The sequence below is a fragment of the Notolabrus celidotus genome, chromosome 13 (assembly GCF_009762535.1).
Source record: "Notolabrus celidotus isolate fNotCel1 chromosome 13, fNotCel1.pri, whole genome shotgun sequence".
Classification (NCBI taxonomy): domain Eukaryota; kingdom Metazoa; phylum Chordata; class Actinopteri; order Labriformes; family Labridae; genus Notolabrus; species Notolabrus celidotus.
Window position 1 is genome coordinate 11457793 of NC_048284.1, and position 18889 is coordinate 11476681.

Here is an 18889-nt window from a genome sequence, read left to right on the forward strand (position 1 = left end):
TTTCTGATTACCCGTCGGTCCTTGGGCTTGACTGGATGTGTACATTAATAGGTTTGGTGGTAATGTTCCACCAAACCTAAAGAAAGTATACAATGCAATGCTTGAAAGATAACTCAAAATAGATAAATAACATCCTTTATTTAAATTCTCTGAGGAGAAAGCTTAAAACAGCCTCTTCAGTACAACACTTTGGAGTAAGTTACCCTAAAAGAATCAGAAGTGACACATACGCTTTTATTTCGCATTTGTTAATTAGTATCGATATTTCATTAGAGTAATCGATACTCAAATGAGTAGTGTGTGAAAATCGATATATTGAATTCATCATTCTTTCCCCCATTTCAAATCACAACTCAAAACACATCTGTTTAAAACCGCCTACTCTGTCTGACGCCAATTGCACTGTCACTTTTTGTTGTTTCTATTTTCTTACCACTTTGTCAGTTTATATTGTTTTCATTTTGATTTTGATTTTGTTTTCTTTAATGTTAATTTGTATATGTATATATATGTGCAGTGTCCTTGAGTGCCGAGAAAGGCGCCTCTAAATAAAATGTATCATTATTATATTATTATATCAATACGCCCACCACTAGTTGATAGGTTTGGTGGTAATGTTCCAAACATGCAGGTGTTCTTATATTGCTTGTGTTTTTTTGACGTGTTTGGATGGGTTTTATTGGTAACAGTGATTTTAAGTTTGTTAGTGGTTTGATCCTAAGTGAGGCGAAGTTTGGCATTTTTTCAAGAAAATTCGGTTTCTTTTAGTTAAAGCTGCTGTCGGTAGGAATGGTGTATAAAACGTTTTTTTCTGCTGGGTTTGGAGAAAAGGTCATAATGCCCAACTGTACTCATCGGTAAGTGGAGTATTTTGAGACTATTGCGTAATCTCAGCATTTTCCAATGCCTTTGTATCAAGCAATGTTATTATTCCCCTCGTTCCCGTTAAGACGGACCAATCATAGCTAATCTCCAATGTTCTGTCCTGATTGGTTAAGGGGCGACCCCTACTACGTCCTTCGATCGGTTATGAGTCAAACAGCAGCTTTAATTGACAAATACTGTCATTGATACGCTAATGCACCAGATGTTAGCAATGACAATTGATGCTAACAGAGCTCAGATGACAAGATCACCTCAGCATACTGTGGTGTGTGTCCTGTATGTTAAAGCTACTCCTTACTAGAAATGGAACACCTGATAGTGCCAAAGCGCAAAAGCTCCTATCTGTAAAATGATCCAGGAATAAGAGGGCGGGGGACCTCCTATCTGCACATTGCAAATCACTAATACCAAGTTTGTATTGTTGATACACAAAACAGTGTAGGACTATTATGTTTTGGGTAGCCTTAACAAAAATAATTCTGCAAGAAAACTAAAAATGCTGTTGGGTTTTTTCTCAAAAAAGTGAATTTTCAGATAGGAGATTTTGCTCTTCAGCCATCATAAAATATGCTCGAATTACAGAATTTAACGCTATGTCTTTGTTGGAATTTTACCCCCCTCCTCAAGGAAAGTTATTAATGGTATCTAGTGCATTATAAAAGGCTTGATTGAAACAAACTTAAAAGTGCCAGAAAAATTCTGACTCGCAAAATCACAATCCACGAACATCCATCCATTCTTCCTGATTTTGTCATTTTAAAGAAGTACATTAAACTTTACTTTCATGGCAGGTTTCATTGCTTCACTTATCTTAACCTCTGTAATAAAAGCTCTGTTCCACCTGCTGCAGAACTGATCCAGTGCATGATTAAACATTTCCATGATACCACTGCTCCACCAGGTGTGAGAGACCAGTCTGTTGGCCAAGACTCAAACAAATGATCTAATTTGTGGAGACAATTTCATTTCATTTCCAAAGATGTTATTTAACCACTAGAGGGAGCACATGTCCAGGTTTGTCTGTCAAGTGTAGCCTACAGGTGTTAAAGTGAGGTAAGATTTTATTATGGTACTAATGCTTTCCATAACAATAAGCAGGTGGCTCTTAGCTTTATCTGAAACTATCTGAATGTAGTTTAATGTTTTAGGTAAGACTTACTCATTGCATATTTTCAATTATGCTTGTTTTTGTGTGAACATATGCTCTAGTACAATTCACACATTGTCCAGATCAACTAATTAATGTCCATATTTAAACACAACATCTAAGATAAGGGGTTAATACCGTTTTCCGTGGTTACTGTCTAAGTATTTTCGGCCTCACTGGACACGTCTACAATATTTCATGTGTGAGAACTCCTCATGTCTCCTCTGGGATTTGCTGTAAAACCTCTTGACCTCTTCTCCATAACAGCCAACATCTTGCTAGACCAGCAGCAATATGACAGATGGCCAATTAATGAATCCATCCTGCTTTCACATAGTGTCTTCGGCTCAGTGGTTTTTATTCTCATTAATAATAAAAATGATCTCTTTTACTCAGATCTGAATTAGACGGAATAAGCTAACAGGCTTTTCATTATAAATAATCTATCTGCTAATCTGTCTGTCCAAATGAACTCATCAAAAAACTTGTGAAGACAGCTTTATTTACTTGTTTACATCATTTTGACTGTAGACCAACAGCTCTCTCTGTTGGCCAAGGCCTTTTACTACACTGTAAAAAAAAGTTTCAATCTTCCTTTGTTCATGAATGAATTAAAAAGACACTATAAAACCAGGCTCTGAGGAAATGGGAAATGAGGCATTAATTATTATAACTAGATATTCCTCACACATAGCTGCTCAGTTAAACCACTCTCTGAAATGTGATGTGTCTGAATAAAAAAGGTCAAGACTGCTCCGAACTGTTCAGAAAATCACCAGCTGTGTCGTCCTCTAAGTTCAAAAGAGCAATCAAGAAGCTGCCTTTTTATTAGGTCTCCTCCTGTGAAACTAAAACTTATTAAACTCACACTGGTGCTGAGGCCTTCCTTTTTCTTTTGTTTTACTGTGTCTTGCTAAGACAACACACACAAACTCAGGCTCATGTGTGCTACCGCAGCAGCTTTAAACATAGTGCATGAGTCAGCATAAAGTAATTCATTTCTAAGCCCCTCCTTCTTCAAAAATACTTATTGAAGCAGATTGTTGTCTATTTCTTTCACTCCCTGCAAGCCAGCAAGATTGTGCACACACACAGCAAGTATTTCACAAACTTACACACACACTCAGAGAGAAGAGACGTCCAGGTTAGCATGCTCAGTCCACCAGGTACAAGGTGCCCTGCCTTGTTACACTCTTGCCTGAGGTTATTTGTGTTGTTTTTATCCCGGGCAGAGATGACAAGATGTGTGTGGTAACATAGACCATCTCTCCTGTAATACTGCATCAACTCGGACTGGATGTCATCATTAGTTTATACGCTCGGTGTTAAAGCAATGTGAGAGCTGTGCTCCTATTCTATCAGCAGTATTCATTCCTTTTGCCTTTTGTGTACCTGAAGTGTTACATAAGGATGTAAGAGAGGAGGTCATCAACATCTAGCCACCTTTATCCAGAACATGAACACAGTCTTTTACTGGTTTTTCATTGGTGCTTGAATCTTATGCACAAGGATGAGGGCTATCTCAGCCAGCTCTTTATATGTCTACAGTTTTTCGGGAGATTTGAGAGAAAGAAGAAAAAAATCCAATTAGCTGCCTCAGAGAGAAACCAAAAATAGGTTGGTTCAGTAAACAGAAGTACCAGCTTCAAGGGAAAATTTGGGGTCCTAGTTGGTTTGTGACTTTATGCTTGGCTGTAAGTCTTTTTGATACAACAAACTAGGACTAATTATACCCAATGCAAAGTCCTGCAACTAATTATATTAATATGAAGGATATATTGTTTGTTCTTTATTTAAACTGTTTTGGGAAGGTGTCGAACAGTCTGTAACAGATATGCAGTTTATGGTGCTGATAAATTGCATCATATTAAAGTGATTGGCATTGCTACTATGTTGTCAACCCTATCTAAATAAAGAATTAAATTGAATCATTTTATATGATCTTCAAGTTTCTTCTCATTTGATTCCATTTAAGCAAATCTAAAGCGACACATGCCAAAGTGTCAGGCTTCACCTCACTGTCTCGCAGTATATTTGACTTTTGTGTGGGTCCACTTTCAGCAGATGTTTTGAGTCCTCCCTGACAGTCTGTCCCACATCTTGGCAGTTCCAATAAGCTGTGCTGATGGCTTATGTATGTCTGTGTGTGCAGGGATGTGGAGGACCTTATAATTGTATATTGCTGTCGGAGGAATTCTGCTATCAGTGCAGCTATGGTTAGAGAGGATTGTTTATAATTCTTGTTATGTACCATGAAACTTGGTGTCTCACTCAGATCTGCTTAATTTCTTCAGAGACAAATCCTCAAAAAAATCAGCTTTTAAAGATTTCATGCAAATGATTCAAATATCAAATAAAATATTGTATTCAACTGTGCTTTAGAGAGGTATTGGTCTTTGACCATTTTGTCATCAAACATCTGGCAAACCTGCAAATTATCCTCCATTCTCGTCCTGGAAAACCCTCCTCAGGCCACAACACTTCCCTGGACTCTGTTTTGAAAGCTCTTGGCACAGCTGCCTACCTGCTGGTCTTTCTTTGTAACAGATACATGCATTACAGTGTGTCACTCAGCAGGCCAAGCATTGGTTACTGTTGTTTGTAACCAGACCACCTACTCATTTGACCCCTGGCCTCAGTAATCCTCACTCTATGACTTTAATCATGATTATTTTCCATATAAATTTTATCTCCAAACATTTCAAATTAATACTTTACGACATGAACTTAAAGCTGCTGTTGTTAGTCATAGAGTAAACATCTCTTCAGAGAGAGGGACTTTGAATGTCAACACTATCCCTCCCAACCAGATTTCCTCTTAGCCCCCCAACATAGATCGGTGTGCGCATCATTTGAATTGCATGCAGCTAGTTCAATGATTGATAGTCACTGCCTGATGCAAATGTGGACAGCACTGTTAAATGTTGTCCTGTTGTGTCTGCATGTGTCTTCTTTAACATTTCCTTATTGCTGTTTCCTGATTGTCTTGCTCCATGTTTTTTATGTCCATTGACACTTTCTCAAAGACGGTCATATCATGTCCTTATGTAGCTTTTAGTCATTTTTAATCATATGGTGCTATTTGTACTTTTCTTTTCTTTTCTTCTCTTTTTTGTTGGTTTGTTTGTTTGTTTGTTTGTGTATTGGTTTCTCCTCTACTTCTTATTTTGATCATATTTTACTCTATTTTATCTTTGTTTAATCTTGATCTTTTAGAGAGCCTTTTTAACATCTGGCAAGGGACTACGGATGTAAACTAGCCTTTCGGCTAATTGTGGCATATTTACAGAAGTGTTAATTAATATGCATGGTTCTTTTAAATAATAATAAATAAAAAATAAATGATAGTGCCGGACTCATTAACCAATCGGAGGACGTAGTAGGGGCCGCCCCTTAACCAATCAGGACAGAGGATTGGAGATTAGCTGTGATTGATCCATCATAACGGGAACCAGGGGAATAATAACATTTCTTGATACATAGGGATTGGAAAACGAAGAGATTTCCCAATAGTCTCAAATTACTTCACTTATCGATGAGTACTGATGGGCATTATTACCTTTTCTCCAAACCCAGCAGAAAAAAAGGAACTTTTTTTTTTTACACAATTCCTACCAACAGCTTTAAAAATGATAATGAGAAATGCTGCTCATCATTTTCTACAGTGACATCTTTAGATTACTTCCTTCGTCTAACCAGCTGTCCAAAACATAATTTCTGTATTTCTAACATTAAGATCAATTAAAAGGAACACATCTTTATAAAAAAGGCCTCAACTGATAAATGTTTGACATAATCCAAATAATTGGCTTTTCATTTTCTTTAACTGGGTAATCCAGCAGTTTTCAGCCTCACCCCATAGTGAGGGGGGGAAAGGGGTTGCCTGGCAACAGAGTTTTTTTCAGCATCTGTCCCAAAGACTAAAATTGAATCTCTCAATGGAGTTAGTTTTATATGAAGGGCAATGAAAATCAAGAGTAGATAAGATAACTCTTTATTCGCCCCATGACTGTATTTTTTAAGTACCAAAGTGGATAGTGCAAACATTATAATAATGAACATGTAAAAATAATAGTTATTAAAAAAATGAAATTATTATCATTATTAAAATGATTATTGTGCTTTTTTTTAGAATTACAGAAGACGAACAATGACAAGCACTAAAGCTAATCACTATATAGCTCTGTGTTTAGTAACCTGTCTGTCATTTAAAGCCATGTCTGAATGGAATCAGACATTTAACAGCAGACTTTCTGGATCCACTGTAAAAGAAGAGTAAAGCTGCAGTGTTGTCTAACAATTAGACCATCCACCATCCCCACGTTCAACCCCCCTCCACCACCTCCACCACCACCACCACTACCACCCCCCTCCACCACTACCACCCCCGCCCTTCCTGCACAACGAGCAGAGTAAAACCAAGTGCCAGCCAGAGGATGCGCGACAGACCGAGCAGCCACGGAGCACGGAGACGCAATGTTTATTGGAGCTTATGATTAATTCTCTCTTTTTGTTCATCTCTCTTTTAAAAAAAAAAAAACTATTCTTCATGCTGTCTGAGGGGAAAACGATACTGGTGTGCAGAAGCAAGGAGAGGCTCACCTAGAAGAACATCCAACACAGATTGCACCAAACCGGTTCAAGTTGTACCTGTGTGGAGTAGAAATACTCCCCCTGACCAGCGTGGACTAATGATGTCGCTAATGGTTCACCTGAAGACGGTCGCTCACCTGCGGGGGAAAGGTGACAGGATCGCTAAAGTTACATTCAGAGGTAGGACAACTTCGGCTGCAGTGGAGCCTACATGATTGAAATCTGACCCCCCCTCTGTGTGGTGTGTCCTCATTTGATTTAGAGATAATCAGCGGTTTTGCTAGATGCGTAAAAAGTTGGGGAACCCCCTCGTGGATCAATGGTTACTGGACACGCGCTGCGCTGTGACGCGATCAATGCACCTTTTTTTATCAGGAGAACTCGACTTACACCCGTCAGATCCTTACCCTGTGTTTGAATGGATTCTGTAAAAAATGCACCCCCTTGTGAGACTTTCTCTGTCTTTTTAAAATATATTTCTAGTTGTCATGTATTAATATTATTATAAATACAATAATCGCTTGTATTTCCAAACACTACAGAAACTGTGTATAAAACAGCAGAATAACCGTGCTCATGATGATGATGGTTAAATTACAGCATACAGTTTGGCTTCAACAGGAATTATTGGACGATGAAATATTTAAATACTCAGTAAGAGAGAAAGCAATCTGTAGCTCTGTTTATATTTCTTCAAATAAAGTGACATTACAATGATCTTTATATGTTTCATTGGTCATTTACTCCTAAAGCAGTAAAGGCATGAAGCTAGTGGGTTATCATTGACTATGCTGATGGTATTGATTTCACAATGAGGTGGGAGGCTGTTGGAGGTGGAGACCTCTTTATCATACCTTCAGGGCAACAGCTAATCCTCCTGTTCTCTGGCGCTTTTAAAGCTCCCAAAGGATCACCATCCAACACCTGACCTGCCCTGTGTCTCCTGCTGTCCGTAATCGGGATACTTGGAATGACTTCAGTGAATCCATTCATAGGTTTCTTTGTGAGAGAGGGGGAGAGAGAGTGAGAGATACAAAGGGAGAGGAAGAGTGTGTTTCAGCACCTTGGACAGGGATCAGTTCACTCAGATGTTAGGTGTTCAGTCCCAGCTGATCTCTGATTAGCATCCTGCTGTCAGCAGCATCAGGGTTGTGTAGGGTGTTCCAGGACCACCACCCTTCCTTCTCTCTCTGCCGGCTTTGTGAGTGACTGTTAGAGCACCAGAGAGAGGATGGGTTTCAGTGTTGTGCCGCAGTAATGTCACCAGGGTCTTGATATTACATGAACCGTGACATCCATGTCAGGGATTAGATCGTCTGCTCTTCCCCTCATGCAGTTTAACAGCTGTGTTTGCAATTTCAAAGAGCTGAAGCAATGGTATGTGTGTGTGGTTGTGTGTTGGTTTACACCCTCTCGTGCCCTTCTGTCTCAGATCCATTCTCTGCCATTTCAAAATAAGCCCAGTTCAAGACACAAGTAGCTGTCAATAATTTTCCCTTGTGTTATATTCTCATACGATACTTTATAAGGCTTTTAATAAGTGTTGGAGGACTGATAAGATAAAAAAAAATTAAGATGGTTGAAGTATTTTTTATAGAGTTGTTAAAATATAGGTTTTTTATACACTGCATGTGTATTACATTGTGGATAGAATGTCTGCTGTCAGCTAAATTTCACCGTAAACTGTAAAAATAAGATAAATGCTTTATCTTATCATATATATATTAAGTACTGACAGGAATAGTGCCCCAATAGTAGCCTATTTAGACCCAAGCACTAATTTTGACAACTATTAATATGAAAAATGTGGTCCTAGGTTATATATTCAGATGCTATGGACAGAATCACACTGTAATAAATAAAAACTTACTTTCATGGTCTTTAAGCCTTTGTTGTTTGACACGTTTCTATTGTCCATCCTTCAGTGCCACAAAATCTGACCTGCACACTGAAATCACAACTTCTAAATTGTGTCAACTCGTGAAAATACTCTTCTTTATTATTGACTCACTGGTTGAGATAGGGTGAGCAGGCAGGCCAGTTCATGAGGCGATCCTCTTTTCTATTTTCCTCCATGGAGGAAAAGACATTCAGTTAAAGTGAAAAAGATGCTAGTGTTCATGCATGAGCACAATGCACCGTCACATGCCTCACATTATTCCCAGGACAGGATGGCATCTCAGGGCTTTAAAGAGGATCGCCTCATGAACTGGCCTGCCTGCTCACCTCATCTCAACCCGACTGAGAACTTGTGGTCAATGATAGAGGAGATAATTTACAGTAATGTCAAGAAATTCAGCTCAAAAGAGCATCTTTAGAAAGACATATAAGGTACAGCTCACAGTGTCAGCAGAGAAGTCAGCAGAAACCTCACTAAATCAGTTTACCAGTGACCTCTGACTCTCACTGAAAGAAAAGGAGGTTAAATTGGACATTTTAATACATTGTATTTAAAAGCGCCTTTCTTAACACTCAAGGCTACTTTACAGAGGGATTGAAACACAATAAGTAAAATAACAGGATAAAATAAATAAAAACAACAAGCAAAGTAACACCAAGTTAAAATGAAGCAGTGGAAATTAAACAGAGAAACACTTTAGATTTGAAATGTTTCAAAGACTTTAACAGCTTTATTTTGTATACAAATCTAAAGAAAACTGTTGTTTTTGTTGAAGTTTGAATACAGTTGTAGTAAATATTATTATTTCAAATCAAAAGAATGTTTAAAATGGTGGCTAGTTTTCAATTTTCACAAGTTATATGCTCTTATCACCAACTTGCATAATAATTTGGCACACTCATTTCTGTAGATTCTGTATTTATTCAAAAAAAGACAGCCGAAAAGCATCATTTTAACCACATAGTTGAAGAAATATATTCACTATCTGACTTCCTAACAAATTTGAAAACGACAATTAACACAGTTTTTAAAATATCCACAAAAATGCAACTTGCATAATAATTTGGAACACAGTGTACAGTCTATGTATTGAATGTGTAACAGTATACAGATAGTTAAAATTCCTAGTAAGGTTTCAAAAAAGGTGCAAGTAAGTATGCGGACCGCCTGGGGGCAGTGGAAGGGGTTAAGCGCTGACTTACGTTTGGTTACTTGATTTTAAAGATCTTGTTAGCCAGCAGGTGCGCATTTACACCTTCAGCTGTTATGGAGGAATTACTTGGTATGAATGAACACACTAAAATGGACCCTTGTCTCTCACCAAGTTGGAATGTAAGTCAAATATTTACCTTTATCTCAGCTCTCACAGTCAACTCTCACCAGAAGTATCTGGCTCTTCAGCGGGCCGTCCCTGGGATCTTCAAGGACTTCCCAAACTGTCTGCATTAATCTTAAACAGTCCGACGAACGACGAGATATTTTAAACAGCTTACGAGGTTGTGTGTGTGTGTTTCTTTCTCCAGTGACGTTAGTCGTAGGACCGCCGCTGCCATCTTTGTTTTGGTCGTTAACAGTCGCAAATTGGAACATGTTACAAAGTTACAATGTCACAATGTCATTTAGCAGACGCTTTTATCCAAAGCGACGTACATACGAGAACAAGAACAACACAAGCAAAGATCTAGACAAGAGGAAACAAGATCAGTACGAGTCACAAAGTGCTTCATGTCCATTTGGATGCAGGTACTGCCAAGCAGTGTAAAGGCAATGCACAAAAGTAAATAAGGATTTTTTTTTTTTATTTTTACATTAAAATAAGGAACATCTTCAATGAAGCAACCAGACAATTTAAGACCTTCCATTATCATCATCAACATTCACTTGTCATCAGTGGCGGTTCTGGGGAGGGGCCAACAGGGGCCAGTGCCCCTGTAAAACTGAACCTGGACCCCCCTGTGGCCCCCCCTCCACACCAAAATAGTATTATACGATAAAAAAAGCTTTGGTATCGCGCCAATGTTACAGGCGGAACACATGCGTGTGGCACTTGGTTCCAGTCCCTTAGAGCGCCAAAGGACTTATGTTGAGTGTAAACAGCCAAACAGCTGCTGTCAGTCTGCATTTTGATATAGTACACAGTAGTATATATGTCTAGTATATAGGGATGCACTGATGTTTTGCCAGTTTGTTCTCAGCCGGTCCTCGCCCTTCTCAGTCTCTTTTGTTAGGATTGAATGTGCCCTTCTGACAACACCCTTGGCCCCAGCCTGCCCCCCCCAGCCTGCCCCCCCCCCCATTAAAATTGGTCTAGAACCGCCACTGTTTGTCATCACCACAATAACTACCAAAGTACCAAGTGCTGGGTTCAGGTTCAGGTTCAGGTTCAGGTTACTTTATTTGTACCCTTAGGTAAACTTGTTTTGCAGCCAGTGAGATGTTAGGTCGATACAAAATTACAAGATAGACTTCAGACAGAACAATCTACTTGATGTGTAAAACATACAAAAAATATCCTAAAAACTAATCTAACACTCCAGAGCTGAACACAGATTCCCAGAGTAGAGCAGGACAGTGCGAGTCAACTGTAGCTGGAAGACACGATCTGCCACTGGGGACAACAGTGGAGAATAGTCTAGCTAAGTGCATAGTGTTTCCTAAAGAGCTGGGTCTTTAGCTGTCTTTTGAAAGTAGAGAGGGACTCTGCAGATCGAATGGAGTTGGACAATTCCACCATTTAGAACATTTGGTTGTTTTAATTGTTTCATCAGTGGGCGGAATATTAATTGTACCAAGATGATTAGAGAAGTTTATATGGCTCAAAATAACTCCCTGAACAATGATAAGAGTTGCTAATATATTTTAGGACTGCAAGTAATCTCAAACTAGATATTAAAGTGAGTTTTAACTTGCTATAGAAGCTCTGTAAAGCTGAGGAGATTGAGAGGTGATAACTAGCTGTAGCTGTGGCTGTTATATTTTCTTTTACATGCTGATATCTGAATCTACCTATTTAATTTAAAGCAATAGTCACCAGACCATGGCTGTCAAACATTTGTGTCCCTCTGTTACACTTCTGTCATTGCTTTTAAATGCATGTGTGTCTGTTTTTATGCACATACTCATACCTGGCATGATAGAGTCATACATAATAAGTGTTATCCCTCTGCCATACAGTCACTTATATTTAATTCCTCATATTTACTCCTCTGTCCTGTGTCCATAGTGTCCTCTCCTTTACGCTCCAAACGCTCAGGCTCTCTGATTTTCTTCCATATGTATGTCTTCAGGCACTGACCTTTTTATGGTCAATTAATATTTTCCTCCTATGTCTGCAAAGTAGACATCAGTAGCTTCTCATATTACCTTTACAGGGCATTATGATATGGCTTTATTCAGCATGACTCTGTTGTTTCAATTTAACACCTTACATTTAAGTCAATGGAATGAAATAAATCACCTTCTCTTGGTGCTCAGGTATTAGGTGCGTGTTATAGATTTTGAAGTTTATGGGTCATTAGATAAGCGAAAGCAGAGGATCACTGGAAAGGTGGGCGAGGGAGAGCAGTTCAGATACAAGCTGAGATCAAACCTACTGTAGACTGAGTCATCATCGTGCCCACCACTTTATTACTTTGATTTAAAAAAAAAAAAATGTTTTAGTTGAGCAAATGTTTAGAAGTTTGCAATGTATTGGGTAAATGATAAAAGTTAAAAGGTTAGATCACCATTCAAGTGTTGTGACTTTGCTGCAGATGGTGAATTCATCCTATCCTCTCCTTCCATCCCTCTATCTCTTCATCATTTTCCTCATCTCAATTCAAAATAATTTACTGGCAACATTACAATCTGTATTTAAACGACTACCTCATTGAAAAATTCATACATGTAGTATGTTGATTTGTCTCTTGCTTAGAGTATTTGTGTCAGTCTTGCATCGCCACTCTCTATAATTGCTTTGGGGTTTTTTGAGTCTTGCTTTTTCCCTGCAGACCATCAGTAGAGTTTCCTGAGTGCTCTCAGCTTAAGCAACTTCCTGTCTGGAGAGGAAGTAGTCTGCCAGGAAGTGTCAGCCCTCCCTGAGTATCCTGAACCACACTTGACCCCAAGAGAGGCTGGTAGAGCTGTTATGCAAGTAATTCTGACTGCTTGTTATAACCAAGTGGCAACCTCCAGTCTCAAACTATGAAGCCCATGCAGAAGTTTTATAAACTGCAATTCATCGAGAATCCGCTTGAGGCTGGCTGCAGAAACACCAGAAACCACATAGACACCAATTCAAAAAAGAAGATTTTTGCAGCATTAATAAACATGTTTACAGCCTGGTTCAAAAAACGGCTTGGCTCTACGTAGCTAATTTCTCTATCGGCACACACTGTACGGGGGGTGAATTTTTTTCTAACGCGACAGTTCAGAAGATATTAAGATTAAGAGTTTTTGCCCAAATAAGGACATGACTGACTTGACTCCCAGACGGGAACACATAGCTGTTGGCTAGGAGGCTCAAACTCCACCCCTATACGTCACACTCTGCCTGGGTAAGTTCCGCATTTCCAATATGGCTGCTGCCGCCGATTGGCTTCAAAACAGCGCTGACGTCACCCATCTGTTCATGAAGCTCTGTTTTGAGGCCAATTAGAGGCGGGAGCCATATTGCTGCTGTCGAGCGATTGTGACATAAAGAAGGGGGCTTTGAGCCTCCTAGCCAACAGCTACAGTGTTCCCGCCTGTCAATCAAGTAATCTGTGCCTCTCATTGGAAGACTCGTAATCTCAATATCTTCGAAATTGCCGGGTTAAAACAAAAATTCATCCACCGTACAGTGTGTGCCGATCGAGAAATGAGCTATCCAGACTACACTCGTCTTTTGTACCAGGCTGTAAACATGTTTATTTCAGCTGTAAAGATCGGCTTTTTTGAATTGGTGTGTATGTGGTTTCCGGTTCTTCCGGAGCCAGCCTTAAGCGGATCCTCGCTGAACTGCAGTTTTTAAGCACTTCTGCATTGGACTCATATTTTTAGACCGGAAGTTGCTGCTTGTTTATAACTGACAGTGAGACAACCAAATATAATATGAAACATGTCACATTATCTTGGATCAAACACTCCTTTTGTTTTAAGAAATTAATCAACAAACTGTTCTTTTTAAAAGACATGGAATTAAAAAAAGTAGATTCAAGACTTCTGTCAAGTTAGTTTTAAACTGGTTCTTTTATGTTGCCATAGACAATAATTAAAGTTGCCTTCAAAGGCAAAGCATCAAAATTTAATTGAATATGTGACAAGTCTTTGATGAGTGCTTGCTTTAATCTGTAGCTGCCGGCTTTACTAAAGTGCAGCACTCCAGTGCTCGTTGTAGTCACACCATTGACTGTAGAAATATAAATTAAAAGGAATTTAATTAAAGCTGAATTAAATTAAAAAGTACACTAAAACATTAGAAATATCTTATTTGAGTCAATCTGCCTTCTTTTATCTGGCATCTACAAACCTCTCTCGACACTTCACATTAGGGGAAGCAGGATATTGGCGTATGTCAGTATTTTAAATTATTTTTGATACAGATACTGAGGCCAATAAATACACACCTTTTTTATTAGACTGAACACCAATGCTCTCCTGTACTAGAGTTTACCTGTCATTATCATTTTGACAGTCTGTGTCAGAGAGAGACATAAAACAAGACAAACAACATTTGATTGAACAATAAATAATAAATGTATTCTTTTCCAAATATAGACATTCAGAGATATCATCGTTACTTTATTTCTAAGCTTTTTGTGGAATGAGTTTTTTTAAAGGCGGCAGTTTTTGGCTGATGCTTTTTCGTTGTCACTTTTCAGAAACCTGAAGCTTTTCAGGATGATGGTTCTTAAGATACACAAGCAAAGTGGTAGTGTTAAAGGAATGTTGCTTTGCTCCTCTTTGCATCACATGTGCTTTACAAGCATTGTTGGTAGCTATTGCTGTCTGTTTGCAACACATCAAAAATACCTCCACACAGTTGACATTTTGAAACTTGTTGGTGTATGTAAGCTGTCATCGCATGGGAATATCTAATATGTGACACTATTTGCAGTAAATATCAGCAGAAGTTTTCATATGTGCCGATACTGATAGTTAACTTTTGAAGCTTTAATTGGCTAATACAGACATTATGCAGATAATAATGTGCATTCCTATTCACATCAATGCTTCTGCTTCTGCAGTCATCTTTGTCAACTCCAAATCTTCAATATTCTCTCCTCTCAATCAAACATGGGTTTGTGTGTCCGCTCTAAATAATTTAAATCCCTTTCCTTCCTTCCCAAGCATGCTTAACCTCTTTTGTTTACATTCTCTGCTGCAGTGGACACTTACTGTGAGGAAAAATGTAGGTACTTATTTAGGATGCACACCATCTCTTGTGTTGATTGTGGATTAGCCAGGAAATAAGGCCAAATTAAGTCCCAGCATGGAACAGCAAAGATGAGATGCTCAGACGAACAGGGAGACACTGATGACATCTTACACATTAAGGGGCATAAAGAAAATATCTCTGTTGTACACCCCACAGTTTCTGTCTGTTGCACCCTATAGGTCCCACCATAACAGACACCCTATGTGTTCCCATCATTAGTGTCAGCTCCAGTATTTCCATCCGTTTACTCTTTTTATCTCGGTCTTTCTTCTCAGATAAAAGTGTTCTCTGCATTCCTTTTTCTTCCTTTCAGTGCAATTAGATTTTTTTTCAATGCCGCTCTCTCCCCGGCCCTCAACCGCTTTATTTCTCGCTCTTTGCACCAAGGCCAGAAGGCAAAATGATTAGCAGAATGTTGTTTTAGTGTGGTGTGGTGGAGCACCTTACATAAGTTTGACACAGGCTACTTCTGCAAACCCACGTCTCAGTTAGATGTTTTCATGGCCTCTGTATTCAATAATGTAGGAGGAGTATTGTCTCGCTCTCTTTCTGACATTAAAGCAGTTTTTGTTTTCTAAAAATGGGTTTTTAAGGTTGCAGGTTTTTAATAGGCTGTACTGAGTGGGGAGTGAAAAGAGAGCAAATAGACAAAATGTGTTAGTTCATCTACTGATGAAGTTTTATGAATCACATCCACCTGTCTTTCCTCTCTTTAAATGTTGTAGTTACTTAGTTTGTGAACAGAAATATTGACAGTAAAAAATTGCAGTAATAATAATAATAACTGGTATTTACAGTATATAGCGCCTTTCAAGAAACCCAAGATCGCTTCACAGGGTCAGGTAGGGGGTCTGGGGGTTAGGTGGGGATATGTAACAGGGAAAGTCCTTGAGGAAAAGGTGCGTTTTGACTGCTTTCTTAAAAGTGTCCAGGGTTGGGGCGCTGCCAGTGTCAGTAGGGAGAGAGTTCCACAGAGTGGGGGCTGCCACACTGAAGGCTCTGTCCCCAAAAGTCTGCAGCTTCGCAGTCCGGGGGATGGAGAGGAGACCCAGCTTCGAAGACCGTAGGTTCCAGGATGGAGTGTGTTGGTGGAGGAGGTCAGCCAGGTATTTGGGGGCAAGGATATGCAGGGATTTGTAGGTGAAAAGGAGGAGTATATAGGAGATGCTGTACTTTACAGGGAGCCAGTGGAGGTGAATGAGAGTGGGGGTGATGTGCTGCCAGGGATTGGTGTGCGTGAGAACCCTGGCAGCTGAGTTCTGTATGTATTTGAGCCTGTCCAGGACATTGCTGGGTACCCCGAACAGGACTCCATTGCAGTAATCCAGCCGGGAGGTAATGAAAGCGTGGATGAGGGTCTTGGCAACTGAATCGGAGAGAGATGGACGCAGACAGGAGATGTTCTTCAGGTGGTAGAATGCAGACTTGGTGACTGATTTGATGTGTGACCGGAAGGAGAGGGTGGAGTCAAGAATGACACCCAGGTTGTGGACTTCAGGAGATGGGGAGTAGAAGCCAAATCTATATATTCCTATTCAAACTTAGCCAAACTGTCAAGGGCTGTGTCTTTATAAGTCCCTGTGCAGTGTGAGTATATCTAAATATACGAATGTGTGTCAGTACACATCAGCTATCCACATGCACCAAAACAAACATCAACACCCACACAAATGCATCTCAGATACACAAATCAAACAAATGCAACAAAGCAGTCTCCAGACAGCAGTCAACTCCATTCATCAGTATCACAAAGCAACCAGGTGAACACATGCTGCAGCACATGTCTGATCACTGCTTGATGAATTGCTCTCTGCTTTGTGTATAACCTTGAATACACACTGCACCGACAGATCATTGTTTTTAACGACCACTTGAGGAGGCCATGTGAAAAGTTTGTTCATTCTGTTTTCTTTAACCTCCTTTTCAATGTCATTATGATTCCACTGAAGACTTTCTCTCCCTGTTGTCTCTCCATCTTACCTCTGGCGCATACTAAGCTGAATTTTATCAGTGAAAGTATCTGCAATTGTCCGCTGTCATCTTCTTTTCCAAATAAGCTCATCTGATTTGTGTGCTTCATGGATACCCAAGGCAGTCATTAGTCTCTGCACTGGCCTTTAATGTGACATATATAACCAAATTTGAGATAGCAGTGGGAGAGTCTTTATGTTAGTTAATGTATAAATCCATATGGATGCAGTCATATATTCAACTACTTGCTGGCAGCGGTGTGAGAAGTACTCCCTGCATCCCTTAAGTAAAAGTGCCGACACGTAATTGTCCTATATGCATTTTAATAGAGATAACTCGGGGTTGAAAATGACCTTTTTAAAAAACTTTTATTCCTGTTCAAAATATTTCCCATGAAGTAAGTAAAGAAAATCTGTATACTGTAGATATGTGCAGAATGTAAACAAAGAAAGAAGTATAACTGAAGAACATTACATATGTATAACCTCCAATATGTTTCTATACAACATCCCAGAAAAAAATACCTGATACATGACAAAACAGACGTGACACAGATGTGGAACTTTTCAGTGTTAGTTCATTGAGTTGAAACTAATTTTAACTTTTCACACCTGATCTACTGGTTTCCAACCTAAATCACTTTTAAAGAGTTACAGAATGCAGTGTTTCTCCTAGGTTTACAGCCTTTGGTGGGGTGTCATGGTGTTGGATGTTTCTTCTATCTATCTATCTGTCACCCAAGCTAGGTCAAAACCTGAAATACGATGATGACTGGACTTTTGCGGCTGGTCAGGGGCAGAGTGTGGAGCACTCGGGCTCTTTTCTGTACTTGCACCCGGAGCAGGAGATGTACTCCGGCTGCTGCTTGCAGGAGAGTGAGTGTTGCCATCCTCACAGAGATGGCCCTGAGAGCGCTTAAAAAAGGCAGAGATTTTTTTCTGCTTCTCCCGTGGTGGTTGCGACTTTTTTTTCCCTCCTCAGTCCGCTGTACGGAGTGTACTCATCTGTGTATGTGTGTGTGCGTGCACGTGTTTTATGTGTCTGTGGGCGCATCGTAAGATAAATAACATAAGGATATTTAAACTGTTTAATAAAAGAACAAGGTATAGACGTGATCTATAAGAGAGGTAGCCTTGAATTACTTATGCTGTGATCTGGCGCTCTATAGAAAATAGAATTAACTGAACTTTCAAGGAGGGGCAGGTGCCGCTGTTGGGGAAACACTGGATTGAATCGTAGGCATTGTGATACAGCCAAGGCCTGTGTCCATTTACATCATTGTTGCCCTGACAGCACCTTTAACCTCAATTTCAGAGCGCCTCTCACTGAGGCTTACTAAAATTGTCTTTTGGCACTCCTAGTGGTTGCCATGGAGTATGTTTAAATTCCTCTGTATACTTCATATTTGCTTTTGTTCAATACGTTTTATGAATGAAATATAAGAAAAATAGAAATGGAAATTGTGTTAAAGCATCAGTCAGCAGAAAGACCTGAAAATAGAGTGTGGTGAGTTTCTCCTCCCAACAGAACTTCACCATTGTTGTTCACAAAGTTGATATCAGAAGTTTGTCCCATCTCGATTTTGATTGGTTGGTGAAGAAAAAGTGACATTAAGGAGTGCAACAGGGTTACAAAAATTGAGCTATTTTCGCCTGAGAGCTCTGTGAGAGCACTGACTATAACAGCACAAAAAGTATAGGAAATTGAACGCTTTAAACACTGAACTGGATTGTTTTGTTTAGAAAATAGACCCTGCTAATGCAAAAAAAACTGTCAGTGGACACTGGCCCTTAATCAATAAACAAGGTCAAAAAATGTAAAAGTTTGTTTATCATATAGAAAAATCATGAATGATGATCAAGCTTGTAACAGTCAACAATACAAACCCTTGTGTTCGCTAAAAAAAATCCTTACCCTGTGTATCCTTTTAAATTGAACTGACAATCATGACTATGCCATATTGAACATTTATCTGTGATTAACCTCCGTTTTCCTC

The 18889-nt window shown here is 39.3% G+C and overlaps 1 protein-coding gene across 2 annotated transcripts in view; it reads left to right on the top strand.

Moving 5' to 3' along the window:
- The first annotated feature begins 6461 nt into the window (after window positions 1-6461).
- The window catches only part of otofa (otoferlin a), a 118844-nt gene continuing 106416 nt past the window's right edge, over window positions 6462-18889 (top strand). The window contains exon 1 of one of the 2 annotated variants that reach the window (XM_034699475.1): window positions 6462-6805. In XM_034699475.1, the coding sequence (XP_034555366.1) occupies window positions 6724-6805 (82 nt within the window). In that variant the 5' untranslated portion in view covers window positions 6462-6723. The remainder of the gene's footprint in view (window positions 6806-18889) is intronic. The other variant, XM_034699474.1, reaches the window with a different exon arrangement.